Consider the following 18,811-nt stretch of genomic DNA (forward strand, 5'->3'; position numbering starts at 1 on the left):
CTGAGACCCAGAGCAACTATTAATGGGTTTTCTTAGACAAGTCCTCTGAAGTCTGGCACTTCTTTAGAAATTCTGGCTGGGCGCACGTCTGTAATCCCAGCACTTTGGGAGGCAGAGGCAGGTGGATCACCTAAGGCCAGGAGTTCAAGACCAGCCTGACCAACCCGTCTCTACTAAAAATATAAAATTAGCCAGGCATGGTGGCACATGCCTGTGCCACCCAGCTACTCGGGAGGCTGAGGCAAGAATCGCTTGAACCTGGGAGGCGGAGGTTCCGGTGAGCTGAGATCATGCCATTGCACTTCAGCCTGGGCAACAAGGGTGAAACTCCATCTCAAAAAAAAAAGTTGCCAGGTGCAGTGGCTCACGCCTGTAATCCTAGCACTTTGGGAGGCCAAGTGGGGCGGATCACGAGGTCAGGAGATCGAGATCATCCTGGCTAACACGATGAACCCCATCTCCACTAAAAATACAAAAAATTAGCCAAGTGTGGTGGTGGGCACCTGTAGTCCCAGCTACTCGGGAGGCTAAGGCAGGAGAATGGCGTGAATCCAGGAGGCGGAGCTTGCAGCGAGCCAAGATCACGCCACTGCATTCCAACCTGGGTGACAGAGCAAGACTCCGTCTCAAAAAAAGAAAAGAAAAGAAAAGAAAAAGTTCTTCTGGTCAGGCATGGTGGCTCAGGCCTGTAATCCCAGCACATTGGGAGGCTGTGGCAGGCAAATCATGACCTCAAGTGATTTGCCCACCTCGTCCTCCCAGTGTGCTGGGATTACAGGTGTGAATCACCAAAGTGCCCTGCCAGAAGTTCTTCCTAGAGGTTCTATGCTGTCCGAACAAGAACTGGGGCCGGGCACTGCGGCTCATGCCTGTAATCCCAGCACTTTGGGAGGCCGAGGCAGGCAGATCACGAGGTCAGGAGATCAAGACCATCCTGGCCAACATGGTGAAACCCCAGTTCTACTAAAAATACAAAACTTAGCTGGAAGTGGTGGCGTATGCCTGTAATCCTAGCTACTCGGGAGGCTGAGGCAGGAGAATCACTTGAACCAGGGAGTCAGAGGTTGCAGTGAGCCAGGATTGCGCCACTGCACTCCAGCCTGGCGACAGAGAGAAACTCTGTCTTAAAAACAAAAAAACAAAACAGACAAAAGAATTGGTAAGGACACTACAGAACACAAGCGTTTGCAAATTTGTGCCATGGGCCAAATTTGTTCCACAAGTGACAAGCTTTTTTTAAATTGAGGTGTGCATACCATAAAATTAGCCGTTTTAAAGCAAACAATTCAATGACATTTGTATATTCATAACGTTGTGCAACCACCACCTCTATCAAGCTCCAAAACATTTTCCTCATCCCAGAAGGAAATCCTGTGCTCCTTAGGCAATCACTCTGCCTTTCTCTCTCCCCACAGCCTCTGGTTCTAATCTGCTTTCTGTTTGTGTGGATTTACTTACTTATTATAAATGGCATCATTAACACATATGGGCTTTGTGTCTGGCTTCTTTCACTTGCCATAATGTTTTGGAGGTTCATCCATGTTGTAACAGGTATCATCAGTATATCAGTATTTCATTCCTCTTTTTCTTTTCTTTTCTTTTCTTTTTTCTGAGACAGTCTTACTCCATCAACCAGGCTGGAGTGTAGTGGCGCAATCTCCATTCATTGCAACTCTGCCTCCTGGGTTTAAGCAATTCTCCTGCCTCAGCCTCCCGAGTAGCTGGGATTACAGGCTTGCTCCACCATGCCTGGCTAATGTTTGGTGTTTTTAGTTGAGATGGAATTTCGACATGTTGGCCAGGCTGGTCTCAAACTCCTGACCTTAAGTGAGCCGCCTGCCTTGGACTCCCAAAATGCTAGGATTGCAGGGGTGAACCACCACATCACATAGGGCCTTTTTTTTTCTTTTTTTTAAGATAGAGATGGGGTTTTGCGAGTTGCCCAGGCTGTTCCTGAACTCCTGGTCTCCAAAAGTGCTGGGAGATTTCAGACGTGAGTCATCACGTGGCCTCATTTCTTTTTTATGGCTGAATAATAGTCCACTGAATCTACCATAGTTTGCTTACACTCTCATCAATTGTTAGTTTGGGCCGTTTCCACCTTTTGGCTCTTTGACTGTTGTGACTAGTACTTCTTTTTTTTTTTTTTTTTTTTTTTTTTTTTTTTTTTTTTTGAGACAGAGTCTCGCTCTGTCGCCCAGGCTGGAGTACAGTGGCCGGACCTCAGCTCACTGCAAGCTCCGCCTCCCGGGTTTACGCCATTCTCCTGCCTCAGCCTCCCGAGCAGCTGGGACTACAGGCGCCCGCCACCTCGCCCGGCTAGTTTTTTGTATTTTTAGTAGAGACAGGGTTTCACTGTGTTAGCCAGGATGGTCTCGATACCCTGACCTCGTGATCCGCCCGTCTCGGCCTCCCAAAGTGCTGGGATTACAGGCTTGAGCCACCGCGCCCGGCCGTGACTAGTACTTCTAAGAACATTACTTGTTTGAGGAATATAATTGCTGGGTCATATGGTAACTCTATGCTTAACTTTTGAATTAGAAACGGTGTTTTAATTTCTCGAATATGAATTCTTTACGTGTCTGTGTCTGTTTCCCTGTCTTCCTACTGTCTTACAGTAGGAAGCTCACGACTCAGTTGCGTAATTTTTCTGGCCCCTGAAGGCACCTGATTCTGCTGCCCCTAGAACACTTTGGAGGCAAAAAGAAAATAACTTTGTGCCCAATTCAGCCAGAGTCGTGGGGTAAAATCTTTTCACTTCTCAAAGTACTACCGTGGTTCAGCTACTGTGGTTCAGCCCCAAAGCGGGGAAATCATATTTTCCGGAGAGGAGGCGGCTACAATTAGGGAGGTGAGGGACCTCACGCGCCTCTCCCTTAGAGGAGGCGGGCGAGGCGAACGGCCAGGGAGGAGGAGCCGGCTGGCTGTGCGCCCTCTGGGGCGTGGGCTGCGCTTGGGGCTGCCCACCCCTCGGGTCCGACCTGGGGCGCTCAGGGAGGCAGCGACGCGAGGTGCAGCCGGCCCAGGTTCCCCCGGCCACCGCCATGCGGCGCCTTGGCGTGTCGGGGCCGGGGGCGCGGTCGGGGCCGGGCGGGGCCCAGGTTGGCTCGCGGGCAGGCGGCCCCGCCCCCCACATCCGGGGGCCGGGGCCGGGCTGTGGGCTCGCCGCGCGCGGGTGAGTGAGGCCGGGTTTTCCCTCCGCCTTTGGGGCAGGCGATCGAGCGCCGCGGAGCGCGTCCGTCCCTCGCCAATCCGGCTCCGGCGCCGGCGCCCGCCCGCCCGCCCGCGTTTTCCCGGCGCCTGCCGCTTCGCGGCTCCGACCCGGCTCGCAGTCCCGGCCCGAGCCGGCGCCTTGCAGGAGGGTTCAAATCCGCGCGGGGGAGCTGCGACGCGCGAGGGCTGCAGAGCCGCGGGTCGGCGAGCGCGTCGCCAGCATGGTAAGTGGGGCGCGCGAGGGGCTGGGGACCCGGACGGGACTCGGGGGGTGGAGAGGGGTTGGGGCGGGTCGCCAAGGTACGGTTTTCTGGCGTCCTTGGCAAAGCTGCTGCCCCGCTGGCCGAGGCTCCCGTTTGAGAGATGGGCGGGGGTGGCAAGGTGCGGCGCGCGCCCAGGTGTCCCCTGCTCCCCGTCACCGAGGCGCCGGATCGGGGACCGACCCTGAGGCTCCGCTGGAGGGGCAGGCGGTAGGCTACCTTGCTCTCCCCAACCCCTGCAAACGCGCTTTCCTGGGAGCAGCGCGCGGGACCCCTGCGCCACGGCTGGGTGGGGCAGGCGTCCTTGGCGCCGGAGTCTGACCTCGGCCTCCGCCCCCCTGCCCAGCCGCTCCCGGCAGGCCCCAGGGAGGGGCCAGGAGGAGACGCGCCTCCCACCCCGCCCCCCAGGTAGCTCGGGGACCTCACGCAGCTCTGGGGAGCCCTCGCCTTCACCCCTGCTTTCCTGAGACAAATTCCATGGGGATGCCAGCCTTGTTTGCCCCTTTGACTTCCTCATGAGATCTCTCGCCGCCTCCCACACATCCTATAAAGGAGGTATTCCCGGTCCACCGGGCTGCAGCTGCGGGTCTGCGGGTAGGGGACATTCCTAGGTCTTGACCGCCAGAGCACCCGATCCAGTCCCGGCCACAGCCTTTGGCTAAAGTGAGGGCTGGCCTGGGGCCGAGCCGAAATCAGGGCCCTGGCTGTATCCAGAAAGAGAACTGAGATCCGTTGTCTCCTACTGGGCCACCCCCTGACCCCAACTACATAGGAACAGATTGGGCCTGGCTGTCCTCGGGAGGGAGCGGACGCAGGAGGCCATCCTGGGCGCGGTGATCAGCCTCCTCCCAGGGCCTTCCAAGCAGGGCTTCTCTGCCGGCTGGCAGCGTGTGGGTGTGCATGTGCGAGACTGTCAATGAATGCGGCCAGCCTGCTTCTGCCACCGCATCTAGAGCTAGAGCTAGCACAGGGACTCGGAGTCCCCATGAGGCAGGTTTCCTCCATTTCTTCCTGACCTGGGGGGCAGCAGGAGGGGTTCCAGGCCTGGTGGACCGCAATCCAGAGCAGCCTGGTTGCAGGTGTCTTTGGGAGAAACAGGCGTGAAGGCCGGGGCAGACATACATGCGATACATACAGAGCAGTGTGTGCCCATGGAGGAGAGCCTGTGACTCCTGGTTTAGGACAACCTGCTAAGGTAGAGAGGACCTTGTCCAGGGAGTTGAGATTGCTTCTCACTGTGGGATCTTGGACAACTCACCTCACCTTCCTAGGCCTCAGTTTACCGGTCTCTAAAATGGAGTGAGGGTAATTACTGTCCTGTTTGCCCCCATGAGGCTATGGTGGAGATGAAATGAGATAATGAAATAGAAGGACTGATAAAAAATTGTAGAGTGTGGTACAGCCGTGAAGGACTATATAGTGATACTAAGCACCGCTTCTGCAGGCTTTAGCCCCTGGTCTCTGCCTCAAGTGTCTGTCACAGAGGGGATGGGGTGGGCCAGCCTCTCCAAACCCCTCTCTGGGCTCCCCTTGCCTACTACCCCCTCTTTTGGAGCTGGGACATTCCAGTCCCATTCTTAGGGGCAGCTGCAGACACGCCCCTTAGCAGAGCTGATCCCCCAGCAGGTGGTGGGACCTTTCCCTTGGGCCAGGGCTCAGGAGGGGCTGACTGTAGCCGGGGCAGGCGGTACTCCTACCCGTGTGGGGACTGGAATGTCCCACCCCAGAGGAGATGCAAGGTGGGGTCAGAGAGGACTTCTAATCCTGGGAGTCTGTGTGCTTTCTCCCCTACGGCTGAACGTGACCTTAGGCGCATTACTTCACTTTCTGAACCTCAGTTTTCTCTTGTGAAGTGGGGGGTGATAGAACTCATCTCCTGTGTGTCTCGTGAGGATGTGATAGTGCCCCTTGGCGTGACCCAAAAGGGCACCAACAGGCTCTGGGACTCCCCCCTCAAAGAAAGTGCATCCTCTCCTTCTTTGCTTCCTGGCCAGGGCGCTATGTCTTCCATCTCCACCAAGGATTGGTCTGAAAGAGAGGAATCTCTCTGAACACAGAGATTCCAGTGCTGCCCGCTAATCTTGGGGACTGGAGAGGGGTGAGGGGACTGGTGGCAGCGAGCAGGAGTGAAGAGGCCTTACTGGGGCCAGCCAGGACCTGTGGAGAATGAGGCTTGAGCGTCCCGGCCCAAATCTAGCCAGCTGGGTGGTTGGGGTTTGCAGCTTCCAGGGCAGGGAAGCCCAGGCACTTGACTTGTCCCCCTACCCTTCTCTCCACGACCCGTACAGGGACCCCGGCTTTTTGCTCTGATGTTCCAGTGAGGCTGCAAGGCACTTGCTGTCGTCCCTCCCTCCTCCCCCACCAAATCCCCTCCAGTCTGCACAGCTGCCCTGCCCTGAGCAGGCAATCCCTGGGCTTCCAAGCAACAGGAAAGAAGGAATGTGTGTGTTGGGGGAGGGGGTGGAGGTGGGATGGACCCCTTTAGGAAAAGAGACTGTCCTCACTCTGTGACACAGGCAGAGAGGAGCGTCCTGAAAGCTGGGGGCCTCAGCCCTGCTGGGGGAGCTGATAATACAGTCAGAGAAGTCAGCCAGGAGGGGCACAGTGGGGATGGTGGGGGGCCTAAGGAGAGACAAAGGGAAGGGGCTGTCTGCTGCTCCTTCACTAGCCCAGGAGCTGGGAAGGACACTGGGTCATCATGCCACTGGGCTGCTCCTGCTTTGTCAGTGTGTCCTGGAAGGTGCTCAGTGCTGTGGGTGACCTTGTGCACAGCTGTATGATTGTGTTTGCTGCTGGACGTGACTGTCCGCACCGTGTCCTCTAACATGGGCTCTGTGTACTGCTGGGTGGGGCTGACATGTGGCACACTGTGGTGTGTGTGGCTGTATGCACTGTTGCGGCCCATGGCTACCTCTAGCTCAAGGACTCTCCCTGGACCTGAGATGTCTGGTGGGGAACCTTGAGGGTCGGTTATCTCTCCCCGAGACAGGAAGTGAGCATCTGCCCTCGGGAAGCTGAGATGGTGTGCATTTGGGGTGCAGGTGGACGTATGTGACACTGCTGCCAATGTCGCCGCCCCCAGGGCCACACAGGGCTTACAGTTCACAAGCCCTTTCCCCTGCATCTGTGGCAGTAATTCTTTGAGAAAGGCCGGCAGGCAGGCTCTTTCTCACTTCATTTTTTTTTTTCTTTTTTTAAAATAAAAATGGGGTCAGGCCGGGCGCCGTGGCTCAAGCCTGTAATCCCAGCACTTTGGGAGGCCGAGACGGGCGGATCATGAGGTCAGGAGATGGAGACCATCCTGGCTAACATGGTGAAACCCCGTCTCTACCAAAAATACAAAAAATTAGCCAGGCGTGGTGGCTGGTGGCGGGCGCCTGTAGTCCCAGCTACTCGGAGGCTGAGGCAGGAGAATGGCATGAACCCAGGAGGCGGAGCTTGCAGTGAGCCGAGATCGTGCCACTGCACTCCAGCCTGGGTGACACAGCGAGACTCTGTCTCAAAATAAATAAATAAATAAATAAATAAAAATTAAAAATAAAAATAAAAATGGGGTCTCGCTATGTTGCTAAGGCTGGTTTCAAACTCCTGGGCTCAAGTGATCCTCCTGCCTCAGCCTCCCAAAGTGCTGGGATTACAGGTGTGAGCCACCGTGCCCGGCCCTTTCCCACTTCAGAGATGTGGAAACTGAGGCATGGCAAAAGGCCGAGCATTTGTGTCTGGAGTCCCCTGGAGAGAGTGAGGGCAGGCTGGAGAGCAGGTCTCTGCTGTCCCCTCCCCAAGAAGCAGCAACAGGAGTTGAGTGTGCTTGTGGACAAACCACGTCTCTGGCTGGGTGGGCTTGTCGTGGCAAGGAGGTATCAGACGAGGAGGCAGGATGCTTCCATTCCAATACTTTTGGCTGTGGGTAGTGACATCCTAGGTCCCCACTAGACATTGGGCAGCCCTGACCAGCTGTGACCTTGGGCAAATTACTTCACCTTTCTGAGCCCCACTGACCTTACCTTTAAGAAGGGTCAATAGCTGGGCAGTGTCACGCACCTGTGGTTCTAGCTACTCAGGAGGCTGAAGTGGGAAGATGGCTTGAGCCTAGGGATTCAAGGCTGCAGTGAGCTATGGTTGCACTACTGTAGTCCAGCCTGGGTGACAGAGTGAAGAGCAAAACCCTGTCTCAAAAAAAAAAAAAAAAAGACTCAGCAGGACCCCTATGCAAGGCTGAATCACTGTAGGAACCCAGCCCCTATGATTCCTTACCTGGATGCATCCCCTGTGCGGCCTGCAATGTGTGTTCTCAGGGGCTGGGCTGGGTGGGGTGTGCAAACCCAGATTCACCCCATCCTGGGTCTGGGGGTTGGTAGGGGGAGAGCTGAGGTCATTTTTGCACAGGGTGAGGTGAGACTGTGGGGTTGGGGCAGGTCCCCCTCCCGGAGAGCTTTGTCTTCCACAAACACAAAACCTGGAAATGGTTGAGGAAGATGGAACCTCCTAACGACCATTGTTTGGGGCAGGAGTGGGTGCCCGGAAGCATGGGTGGCAGTAGGGGACTCACAGCTGCAGCCTGCCTGCTGGACTTCTGTTTGAGAATGGGAGCAGCTGCGCGGGTGGGAGGCAGAGAAGGTGGTGTTCGTTCACTCAGCCAGACTTTTCTGCACGCCCGCTCCATGCTGGGCACTGGGCTGTTCACAGGATCCCCAGGGGGCTAGGTACCAGCCCTGCCTCCAGAGTGTGTGGCCCAGCACAGGTGGAAGCTGGTCTGTCAGCTTAGTCCCTTGGTGATGTTTGTGTGCCTGGCTGAGCTGGGCTCCAGCCGGCCTGTTGACCCTGGCTGTGGCCCAGGCCCTGGACTGGGTGCTCTGTCATGCTATCCCACCCCATCCTCCCAGCATCCCAGTGATAAGTGTTACCGTCACCAGGGTGTGTGTGCGGAAGCCCAGGCTCACTGAGGTTAGTGGCTTGGCCGGGGTCACACACCGATTGGTTCCGCCAGGGTTAGGATTTGGGACCCACCCTGCCGGGTGGTGGGCTTTGGAATAAGAGCATATGCAGGGGCTGGCATGAGTCCAGCTGCCCCTTCCCTCCTCCTCCCACCACTGCCCAGACGGGAACACCTGTCCCGGAAACTGTGGCCATTGTTCACGTCATCCTTCCTCCTTTTGGACCCTTCCTGTTTGTATCCCTCCCACTGTAGCCCCCAACCCTCCCCCACCCCATGCCAGATGTTTCCCTTGGGGAGCTTTGACCCTTTGCAGGAAGAGGGGCTGCAGGGGTTATCCCTCTCCCATGGGAAGGAGGGTCCCACTGGCCTTGGGTCTCTGTGCCTTCTCCCCACCCCACAGATTTGGTGGGGAACATGGCAGGAGGGTAAGCAAGGTCAGGTTCAGCCAGGCTGAGTTTGTCTTCCTTAGCCCTGTGCGGGCCCAGTGCTGGGAGGAGGGTTCCTGTCCTGCTGCTTCAGGGCCTATCCCCTCCCCGTACTTCTGAATCCCACACAGGCCCCTAGGTGGAGCTGGCCCTTTGGTGCATGGCTGGGGCACCACTGTTCTTCCTTAGACTCAGTCCAGCAAGTGACAGATGGGCAGGTGGCTTTGGGGCTTTTACTTCCTTCTCTTGCCAGTCTAGGGATCCTGTCCCGGGGTTCTCTCTTGGACCCACATCTGCCTTACCTGGGCCTGGGCCAGGTTGTGGGGAGCTACAGGGAGCAAGTGCCTTGTTTTCAGGCCCCAGGGAAGTTGGGTCGCCAGTGCCCACCTGCCCCAATGGAGCTTTCCAATTCCCAGAAGCAGCTGCCTGTGCCCTGTTGAAAATTCATGGCCACAGCCCCAGGCCCTGCTGGCATTGCCATGGGCAGCGTGGGCAGCCTGTTGGAGCGGCACGACTTGTCCCCTGAAGAGCTGCGGGCGGCCCTTGCCGGGTCTCAGGGCTCCCGCCAGCCTGATGGGCTCCTCCGGAAGGGCTTGGGCCATCGTGAGCTCTTCAGCTACCTGCACTTCCCCAAGAAGGACGGCAAGAGCACCAAGCGGGCCCCTCGGAACGAGCCTGCAGACTATGCCACTCTCTACTACCGGGAACATCCTTGCGCGGGTGACTTCAGCAAGACCTCGCTGCCGGAGCGGGGTCGCTTCGACAAGGTGCGCCTCTGCCCGTGCCCCTTACAAGGTGTGGGGAGGGTGGGGTCTCCTTGGAGACCCTGATGTTGGGATGGGGTGGGGATGGGGCATGCTGAGATACGAAAATCGTGCTATGGGCTGGCCTGAGACTTGTTCACTGCCTCCTGGTGGCACGTGCCCCGCGGTCTCAAAGAGGATCCCTCAGGGGCTGTGGGAGCATCAGGAGGTAGAGCAGGCAGCTGCCCAGGTCTCACACCTGCCCTCTCTACCCTTTCTGGCAGTGCTGCATTCGCCCTTCGGTGTTCAAGCCTACGGCGGGCAACGGTAAAGGCTTCCTGTCCATGCAGAGCCTGGCAGCCCACAAAGGCCAGAAGCTGTGGCGCAGCAATGGCAGCCTGCACACGCTGGCCTGCCACCCGCCCCTGAGCCCCGGGCACAGCTGCTGCACGCCCTCAGCCTAGATGAGGGCGGCCCTGAGCCCGAGCCCAGCCTGTCCGACTCCTCCAGTGGGGGTAGTTTTGGTCGCAGTCCTGGTACTGGCCCTGGCCCCTTCAGCTCCTCCCTTGGCCACCTTAACCACCTCGGGGGCTCCCTGGACCGGGCCTCTCGAGGACCCAAGGAGGCTGGGCCACCAGCTGTGCTGAGCTGCCTGCCCGAGCCACCACCCCCCTACGAGTTCTCCTGCTCCTCTGCGGAAGAGATGGGAGCCGTGCTGCCCGAGACCTGTGAGGAGCTCAAGAGGGGACTCGGCAATGAGGACTGCTCCAACCCCTTCACACAGGTGAGGGAGCCCCTGCCCTGGAGTCCTGTTCTGTGCCTCAGCACTGGGGTACAGGCCAGAGAGAGGGGCCATAGCCAGCTCACCCACATGGCCGTGGACACAAGAGAGCAAGAAAGAGGGAGCTGGCTCGGCTTCCTTCCCCTCCATCCCAGGTGGTGGGGATGTCATGTCACTGGGGGTCCTTGCCTTGGAGTTGTGTGGGAAGGAAGGAGAGAGGCTCCCTGGGAGGGCCATGTGATGGGGACACCTCACCCCAGAGGGCATCCAGGGTTAAAGCGCATGTGTGGCTGGGTCCTGTGGTGTAGGGGCACAGGATTTGATCAGTGGCTGGAGTATCAGGTGGAGCTCCGGGTCGCGTCTAGGGGGCAGGGCCACGATGGATGCATCTTTTCCCCTTGACAGGTGCTGGAGGAGCGCCAGCGGCTGTGGCTGGCTGAGCTGAAGCGGCTGTATGTGGAGCGGCTGCACGAGGTGACCCAGAAGGCTGAGCGCAGCGAGCGCAACCTCCAGCTGCAGTTGTTTATGGCTCAGCAGGAGCAGCGGCGCCTGCGCAAGGAGCTGCGCGCTCAGCAGGGCCTGGCTCCAGAGCCTCGGGCCCCCGGCACCCTCCCAGAGGCTGACCCCAGTGCACGACCAGAGGAGGAAGCCCGATGGGAGGTGAGAGATGACACAGGGCTCCGAGAGTCTCCCATCTCCATTGCCGGTCCCTTCCTCTGCCTGCCCCCTCCCAAACCGGCCCCCCACACGCTACTTTGCTTGTGTCCTCCCCATCCCCTAGGTGTGCCAGAAGACAGCAGAGATTAGCCTCTTGAAGCAGCAGCTGCGTGAGGCCCAGGCGGAACTGGCCCAGAAGCTGGCGGAGATCTTCAGTCTGAAGACACAACTTCGGGGCAGCAGGGCACAAGCCCAGGCTCAGGACGCAGAGCTGGTCCGGCTGCGCCAGGCTGTGCGCAGCCTGCAGGAGCAGGCACCTCGGGAGGAAGCCCCAGGCAGCTGTGAGACTGATGACTGCAAGAGCAGGGGCCTGTTGGGGGAGGCAGGAGGCAGCGAGGCCAGGGACGCTGCTGAGCAGCTGCGGGCTGAGCTGCTGCAGGAGCGACTTCGGGGCCAGGAGCAGGCGCTGCGCTTCGAGCAGGAGCGGCGGACTTGGCAGGAGGAGAAGGAGCGCGTACTGCGCTACCAGCGGGAGATCCAGGGGGGCTACATGGACATGTACCGCCGCAACCAGGCACTGGAGCAGGAACTGCGGGCACTGCGGGAGCCCCCCACGCCCTGGAGTCCCCGGCTGGAGTCCTCCAAGATCTGAGGCCAGCAGAGCGAGCTGACAGCAGAAACGCTGTCAGAAGGTGCCCTGAGGCGGCCGGCTCAGCCTTCCCTTGCCCTGATTGGGGTGGAACCTGCAGAGGCCAGGCCAGGGCTGGGGAGGCGCAAGGAGAGGAGGGATCCAGTGGGGACGTGGGCTGGGTAGGGTGCCTTGGCAGGAGCCAGGACAAGGCCCTCCTGGCAGAGGAGCACCTAGGAAGGGCCCGGCCCTGCTTCCTGGAGTGGATGTGGCCCAGAGAAGGAGGCTGGGGGATCACCAGCTCCAAGGTCCCGAAGGGCAGGTCAAAGGGAGGCTGAAGACCTGGACTGGGGCCTTCCTCCATGGAAGGATGCTGGGGTGGGAACATTAGCCTCCCCCAGAATAAAACCACCGTTTTCTACCAGAAGCTCAGAATACGCTGAGCCTGTCCCTGACCTGAGACCAGAGGATGATGGATGGTCAGGATTGAGGCTGCTGACCTGGGCAGCAGCTCCTCCCATAGCCCGTGGTCAGTGGAAGGGTGTGCCCCGCACCTGTCTTCGTGGCCACTGGGCATGTATGTTGTGAGCAGAGGAATCCTACTCCTTGCCTCAGCCCCACACAGTTCCTTAGCTGCCATGTGGGCTGAAATTCCTTTCTTTAGCACCAGTGGATTTTTCAGAACGAACAGTATCAGGGCAAGTCAACCAGGGCGTTGTGAGAACATGAAATGTCTTCCTGGTGGGAAGGCTGGGCCCCAGGAGTATCCACAGGCTCAGGCCCCGCCCCTCCCAGAACCCACCTTCTGTCTCCCTCCCTCCATAGGAGTGGGGGGCCCTAGAAGAGGAGGGGCCGGGAAGAACAGTATCCTTCCCAGCCCCTTGCTCTGCCTCATTCCCTGTTTGTAGGAAGGTGCAGGAGAAGAGGTGGGCAAGCTTATGGGTTTCTTGGTAAAGAACCTTTACCACAGCAAGGAACGGAAACATTTCCCCATCAGCAGTGGGGCTCTGGGGCATTATTAAGTAGGGGTGAAATATGATTCATTTGCATTCTGGAAAGCTCTCCAGGAGAAAGCATTCCCCACCCCGCCTTGCCTCTGTCCTGCACCAGGCTCTAGGATGGTCAGTCCTCCCAGATCCCTGCTGTCAGCTGAGGCTGGTCCCTAAAACCCACACTTGCCTCTGGCCTCTCACAGGCCTGGCTTGCCCTCTGGGCCTTTGCTCCCCCGCTGGGTGCCTGGCCTGGAACACAGGTTCAGTCTGGCTGTGTGAGTGGCGTCTCTCCCTTTCTTAGAGGGAAGGAAGCTCAGCTTCCTTACACACTCGTCGTTGGACCGGCTGCCAGGCATTGTGTGCTCACTGTGCACCAGGGGCTGTGTTGGGACCTTGTGAATGTGGGGGCACAGGCTGAATTAGATGAGCTCCTGCCCCAGGGGGCCTGCACACTGATGTCAGCTCACCAGTCCCTTCCCTGACAGGGCAGCTCAGGGAACTTCGGAGAAGTTGTCTGCAGATAGCTACAGATCACTCCCTTTGGCTACCCTGGTCATGCCTGGCAGCCCCTCAGGGCCCACAGGTGGGTCTTGGTTGTGAAGTGGAGTTAGTGCACATGGATGTCGGGGGATGGGTGTGAGGCATGAGCTGGGAGACCCCGCCTTTTCAGGGCAGAGAGTGAGGCGTGTGCACTACCTGCTGTGGCGATGGTGTGTTTATGGCCATGTAAGTGGCAGGTGTGTGTAAAGATGTGCTTGTGGGTGGTGGGTGTGTCCAAGGGGGTGTGTTTGGGAGCCTGGCCTCCAAAAGCCAGTGTCTGGGTTGGAGACAGTGCAGGCCCCTTCTTGGCCCCACCCTCTACCCCATTCCTTCCTGTCGGCCCCAGCTTGTCTTGGCACTGGCCAGGCTGGGGTGGAGCCTGTGATCCAGACAGATCCCCTAGGCCTATCTGAGACCCATGCAGGCCCACATCTGAGCTCTTGTCTGCCTGAGGGAAAGGGGGAGTGCCTAGGTCAGGCAGGCCAATCCTCTACACACACCCCTGGTACCCATTCCCATTTCACAAACTTCTCCAAACCCCAAATGGAAATTTCTGAGACAATGGCCCCTCCAGAGGGCCCCTCAGAGCCAGGTGCTGGCCAGATGCCTTGATCACAGCCTCCGTGGCCAGGGACCCATCAGGCCAGGTGCCCACACACCTGGTGCCAGGGTCCACCTTGGTATTCCAGCTCTGCAGAACAGTTCCCCACCCAGCAATTAGGGAGCTGGGCTGGCCAGTACAGCCAGTGGGGAGTGGGTGGGAGGTACCAAAACTTGGCAGGTGTGCCAGAAACCAAAGCCAGGCCCAGATGTAGGGGGAGGGCACAAGAGCTGAACCTGAACCTGGGGTGTCTCAGAGCTGGATCCCCGTCAGCTCATCCAGGCTGGACAAACCAGTTCCTGGGTCTCCCAGCCGGCTGGGTGGCTCTGGGGCCAACCGACCACAGGTGTCACTGATCACAGGTGTCACTGTAGTGGCTAACACCTCGGGGCAGCCCCTCCCTCCTGCTGGTGGGGCCTCAGCTTCCCAGCTGCCTTGGCTTAGCCTTCCCTGCAGCCCCTCCCCAGCAGGCTTGGTCCGGGCAGCCAGCTCTGCAGAGGGTGGCTGCCTTCTGGTGCTGGACTCCCTGCCTCTGGGGCCTCCAGTCCTTCACTCAGTGTCATCCCTTCCAGCAGCTCCCTGGGCCCCTTGGTCCATCCCTTGAGGCTTCTGACACACTAGTGGCCTCTAGTCACTGATAGTGGTGCCTCCTTACCTTGGAGTCCTCTGAGCCCTCATCCTGCAGGCAGAGCCCCTCGGTGCTCTGAGAAACCTTCCCTGAACTCACCACCTCCCCTGCCTGGGCACTCCCTTCTCCCTGCGCCCACAGCCCCCATGCCTCTCCGTCAGCGCTTGCCATGCTGCTGTAATTGTTGGTTTGCCTAGTCTCCTTGGAGCTGTGGGCATTGCCAGGGTAGGGTAGTATCTTCTCTGCAACTCCAGAAGGCACTGGTGGGATGTGGAGTCAGGAGCAGCCAGAGCCCGCCATACTAGAATGGATTTGAGCTTGGGGTGGGCTGGATGGGGAAGAGACTTACTCCGAATGTTTGTTCAACATCCGTGGGCACCAGGTCTGTGGCAAGCACAGGGACTCCAGGGCCAGCTGCCATTCGTTCCAGTGATGTATTCGGGGCCTTCTCAGGTGAGGAAGTCAAGCTGGCCAAGGCCCTCTGTCCCCTGCCCTAATGGGACTTAGCTGTGGGTGGGGGAGGGAGGCCGTTCCAAATAGCGACTGGGGCCAGGCAGGAGGAAAGGAGAACAGAGGAGAATCCAGAAGTGCTCAGACAGAACTAGGGACAACAGAGGGGCCTCCATGGTGGCAAGTGGGTCAGCAGAGCATGGAGCAGGCAGAGGAAGCCTATCTGGGAGGCTGGGTGCATTTCTCTGAGACTAAGGGTATGTGGGTGTTGGGGTTTCTGCAAAGAGGGCACAGACCCTGCAGTGACGGTTCAGATATTGATAACCCATTCCCCTTGGCGGGTCAGGGCTTAGGCATCCATATTGGATTCAGAAAAGAACAAGAATGATGCTTCTTGCAACAAAACAAAAGTGATTATGTCACGAGAGGGGAGGCTGGAGGGCCACAGGAGTTCCCAGCTGGCTCACTCATCCATTCAGGAGGTGGGGTCTCATGGTTTCATTTTGCTCTGGGCCTACTTAGAGTTTTGATAAATGCAGAGTTATATAACGAACCGACAATGAAGATATAGAATAGTTCTGTCACCCCCCAGCATTCTCCTGTGGCCCTCTAGTCCACCCCCTTGCCCCACCCCAGCCCCTGGCAACCACTGATCTGCTTTCGCAATAACCGTATGGGTTTTTTTATCTTTCCTTCTTTGTAAGCAGTGTTTAATTCCTTTGCTCTAATATGTAATATTAGGACATATTACAAAGTAGCAAGAAAAATATGACATTGGTATAAAAATAATCTACACCTCACAGAAAGAATGAAGAGCCAGAAATAGATTCTATTCTGTAGAAAATCTTACACAATAAAGGACTTCAAAACACGGGTAAGGAACGATTCTTTAACAAGAGGTGCTGGGATAACTGGATAAAAATTTGGGAAAAAAGTCATACTATGCGCCACCCCTGCATTTATTTTTATTTTATTTTATTTTGAGATGGCATCTCGCTCTGTCGCCAGGCTGGAGTACAGTGGCGCGATCTCTGCTCACGGCATCCTCTGCCTCCCGGGTTTAAGCAATTCTCCTGCCTCAGCCTCCCAAGTAGCTGGGACTACAGGCGCCCGCCACCACACCCTGCTAATTTTGTGTAATTTTAGTAGAGACGGGGTTTCACCATGTTAGCCAGGATGGTCTGGATCTCCTGACCTTGTGATCCGCCCGCCTCAACCTCCCAAAGTGCTCGGATTACAGGCGTGAGCCACTGCGATTGGCCCACTCCTGCATTTATTGAGTTAAATTTTAAAAATCCTCTCCTAGGAAATTGGTGTTGGGGCTCAGAAAATGATACCCCAAAGTATGGAGCTGTGGGAGGCCGAATGCTTTGAACTCAAGTCTCTGACCATCGCTCACTCCTCTTCCCTCCCAAAACCCCCCTGAAGCGCAGGGAGGGGCCTTCTCTAAAGTTCTTTTGTTTCTAAGAGAAGTTCCTGCAGAAGGAATGCCATTGTCTTGAGCCCTTTCCCTAGCATCTCATAAAACATGGATGATTAACTCACAGGAAAGGATACTGAAGGCGATACCATCTCTTCTGAGGACTGAGCCCCTTGAGAGGTTTTATCTGCATGACAAGACAGCCTTTGTTTGCCATGCATTTCCTCCCCTCAACCTCCTAGCATCTGTCGCCACCTCCTCCCAGAAACCTCAAGCCCCAGTTTTTGGAGCTCAAATACTATTTAGACTTCATCAATCTGGCCCTTGCTAGAGTCTCACATTTTGTGGGACTCCTGCGCATGTATGTAATAAATTTGCATGCCTTTTCTCCTATTCATCTGTCTACTATCAATTCTATTCCAGAGACTCAAATTATTGAAACTTCGGAGAATACAGGGAATGTTTAAAACTTCAACACTGAGGCCGGGCGCGGTGGCTCAAGCCTGTAATCCCAGCACTTTGGGAGGCCGAGACGGGCGGATCATGAGGTCAGCAGATTGAGACCATCCTGGCTAACACGGTGAAACCCCGTCTCTACTAAAAAATACAAAAAAAAAAAAAAAACTAGCCGGGCGAGGTGGCGGGCGCCTGTAGTCCCAGCCACTCGGGAGGCTGAGGCAGGAGAATGGCGTGAACCCGGGAGGCGGAGCTTGCAGTGAGCTGAGATCCGGCCACTGCACTCCAGCCTGGGCGACAGAGCGAGACTCCCTCTCAAAAAAAAAAAAAAAAACTTCTACACTGACAAAAAGTTAATTCGATTACTACTGCATTAATGGGAGAATTGATTGCTTTGAAGGAATCCTCCCTATTCCTAACAAAAAACAAAAACACAATCCCTATGGGGAAAGACTGACAAAATCAACTATTTAATACAACTTGGTGCACACTTGAAAATAAGATGCAAGGATGGCCACTTACTGGGGGAGAACCTCAACTTTGCTCACATCCTTCTTGGCTGTGAGGCAGGTCAAGGCTCCCGGAGAGGAAATAGGGACGCCTGGGGCATTTGCCAAAGCCTGTGAGGTCAGGTTGGCTGGGAGGCGGCTTGGGCCCCTTGGCCCCAGGCAAGGTTCAATCAACTCTCCACCCCAATGGCTTCTGTTTGGGCCAGGGCCACCCAGGCTCCTCATGCTTGGGCAGGCATCTCTGGGATGTGCCATCTCAACACCCCCGCAGGCACACAGTCCTGCTGTGGGCCTTCTCCCCCGCTATATATCATAAGGTTATTGAGCCACAGTTTCCTTATGTATACGTGGAGAACACTGGCTTCTTGATTATCTCTGAGTACCTCCTGTGTGCAAAGCCTGTGGTGTTGGCGATAAGGCAGTGATGAAGACAAAACGTGCACCCAGTGGAGTTTTTCTGTTGAGACAGGGTCTCACTCTGTCGCCCAGGCTGGGGTGCAGTGGTGCAATCTTGGCTCACCGCAACCTCTGCCTCCCAGGCTCAAGCGATTCACCTGCCTCAGCCTCCCAAGTAGCTGGGATTACAGGTGCCTGCCACTACACCTGGCTAATTTTTTTTGTATTTTGAGTAGAGACGGGGTTTCACCATGTTGGCCAGGCTGGTCTTGAACTCATGACCTCAAATGATCCAACTACCTTGGCCTCCCAAAATACTGGAATTACAGGCATGAGCCACCGTGCCTGGCCCATATTTATTTGTTTTTGAGACAGGGTCTCTCACACTCTCTTATCCAGGCTGGAGTGCAGTGGCGCAATCAGTGCTCACTGCAGCCTCGACCTCCTAGGCAGCCTCCCATCTCAGCCTCCCAAGTAGCTGGGACTACAGATGTGCACACCACATCCGGCTAACTTTTGTGTTATTTGTAGAGACAGGATCCACCTATGTTGTCCAGACTGGTCTAGAACTCCTAGGCACAAGCATTCCTCCCTCCTCAGCCTCCTAAAGTGTTGGGATTACAGGCGTGAGCCACCATGCCTGGCCCCAAAGAGGGTGATGGGGAGTAGGGGCCAGAAGACAGAATGAATAAACATGCAAGATAACTTCAAGTCAAGTGCTATAAAGAAAACAGGTTGGCTGGGGGCAGTGGCTCACGCCTGTAGTCCCAGCACTTTGGGAGGCCGAAGCGGGCAGATCACGAGGTCAGGAATTCAAGATCAGTCTGGCCAGCATGGTTAAACCCCGTCTCTACTAACATACAAAAAATTAGCCAGTCATGGTGTTGTGTGCCTGTAGTCCCAGCTACTTAGGAGACGGAGGTAGGAGAATTGCTTGAACCTGGCAGGCGGAGGTTGCAGTGAGCCAAGATTATGCCACTGCACTCCAGCCTGGGTGATAGAGCAAGACTCCGTCTCAAAGAAAGGAAAGGAAAGGGAAAGGAAATGGAAAGGAAAGGAGAAAAGAAAAGAGAAAAGAAAGAAAAGAAGAAAACAAAACAGGGCAAGGCATGGTGGCTCACTCCAGTAATCTCTTTTTTTTTTTTTTTTTTTTTTTTTGAGGCGGAGTCTCGCTCT

The 18,811-nt window shown here is 56.6% G+C and overlaps 1 protein-coding gene across 1 annotated transcript; it reads left to right on the plus strand.

Moving 5' to 3' along the window:
• Positions 1 to 2,983: 2,983 nt before the first annotated feature.
• N4BP3 (NEDD4 binding protein 3) lies at positions 2,984 to 15,726 on the plus strand. The gene is given in 6 exon segments (XM_033180183.1): positions 2,984 to 3,437; positions 9,251 to 9,601; positions 9,862 to 10,012; positions 10,015 to 10,361; positions 10,764 to 11,018; positions 11,140 to 15,726. Coding segments are annotated over 5 exon segments (1,602 nt in total). The 5' UTR covers positions 2,984 to 3,437; positions 9,251 to 9,280; the 3' UTR covers positions 11,668 to 15,726.
• Positions 15,727 to 18,811: the final 3,085 nt, after the last annotated feature.

Source organism: Trachypithecus francoisi, unplaced genomic scaffold (assembly GCF_009764315.1).
Source record: "Trachypithecus francoisi isolate TF-2019V2 unplaced genomic scaffold, Tfra_2.0 Lachesis_group2, whole genome shotgun sequence".
NCBI classification, from domain to species: Eukaryota; Metazoa; Chordata; class Mammalia; order Primates; family Cercopithecidae; genus Trachypithecus; species Trachypithecus francoisi.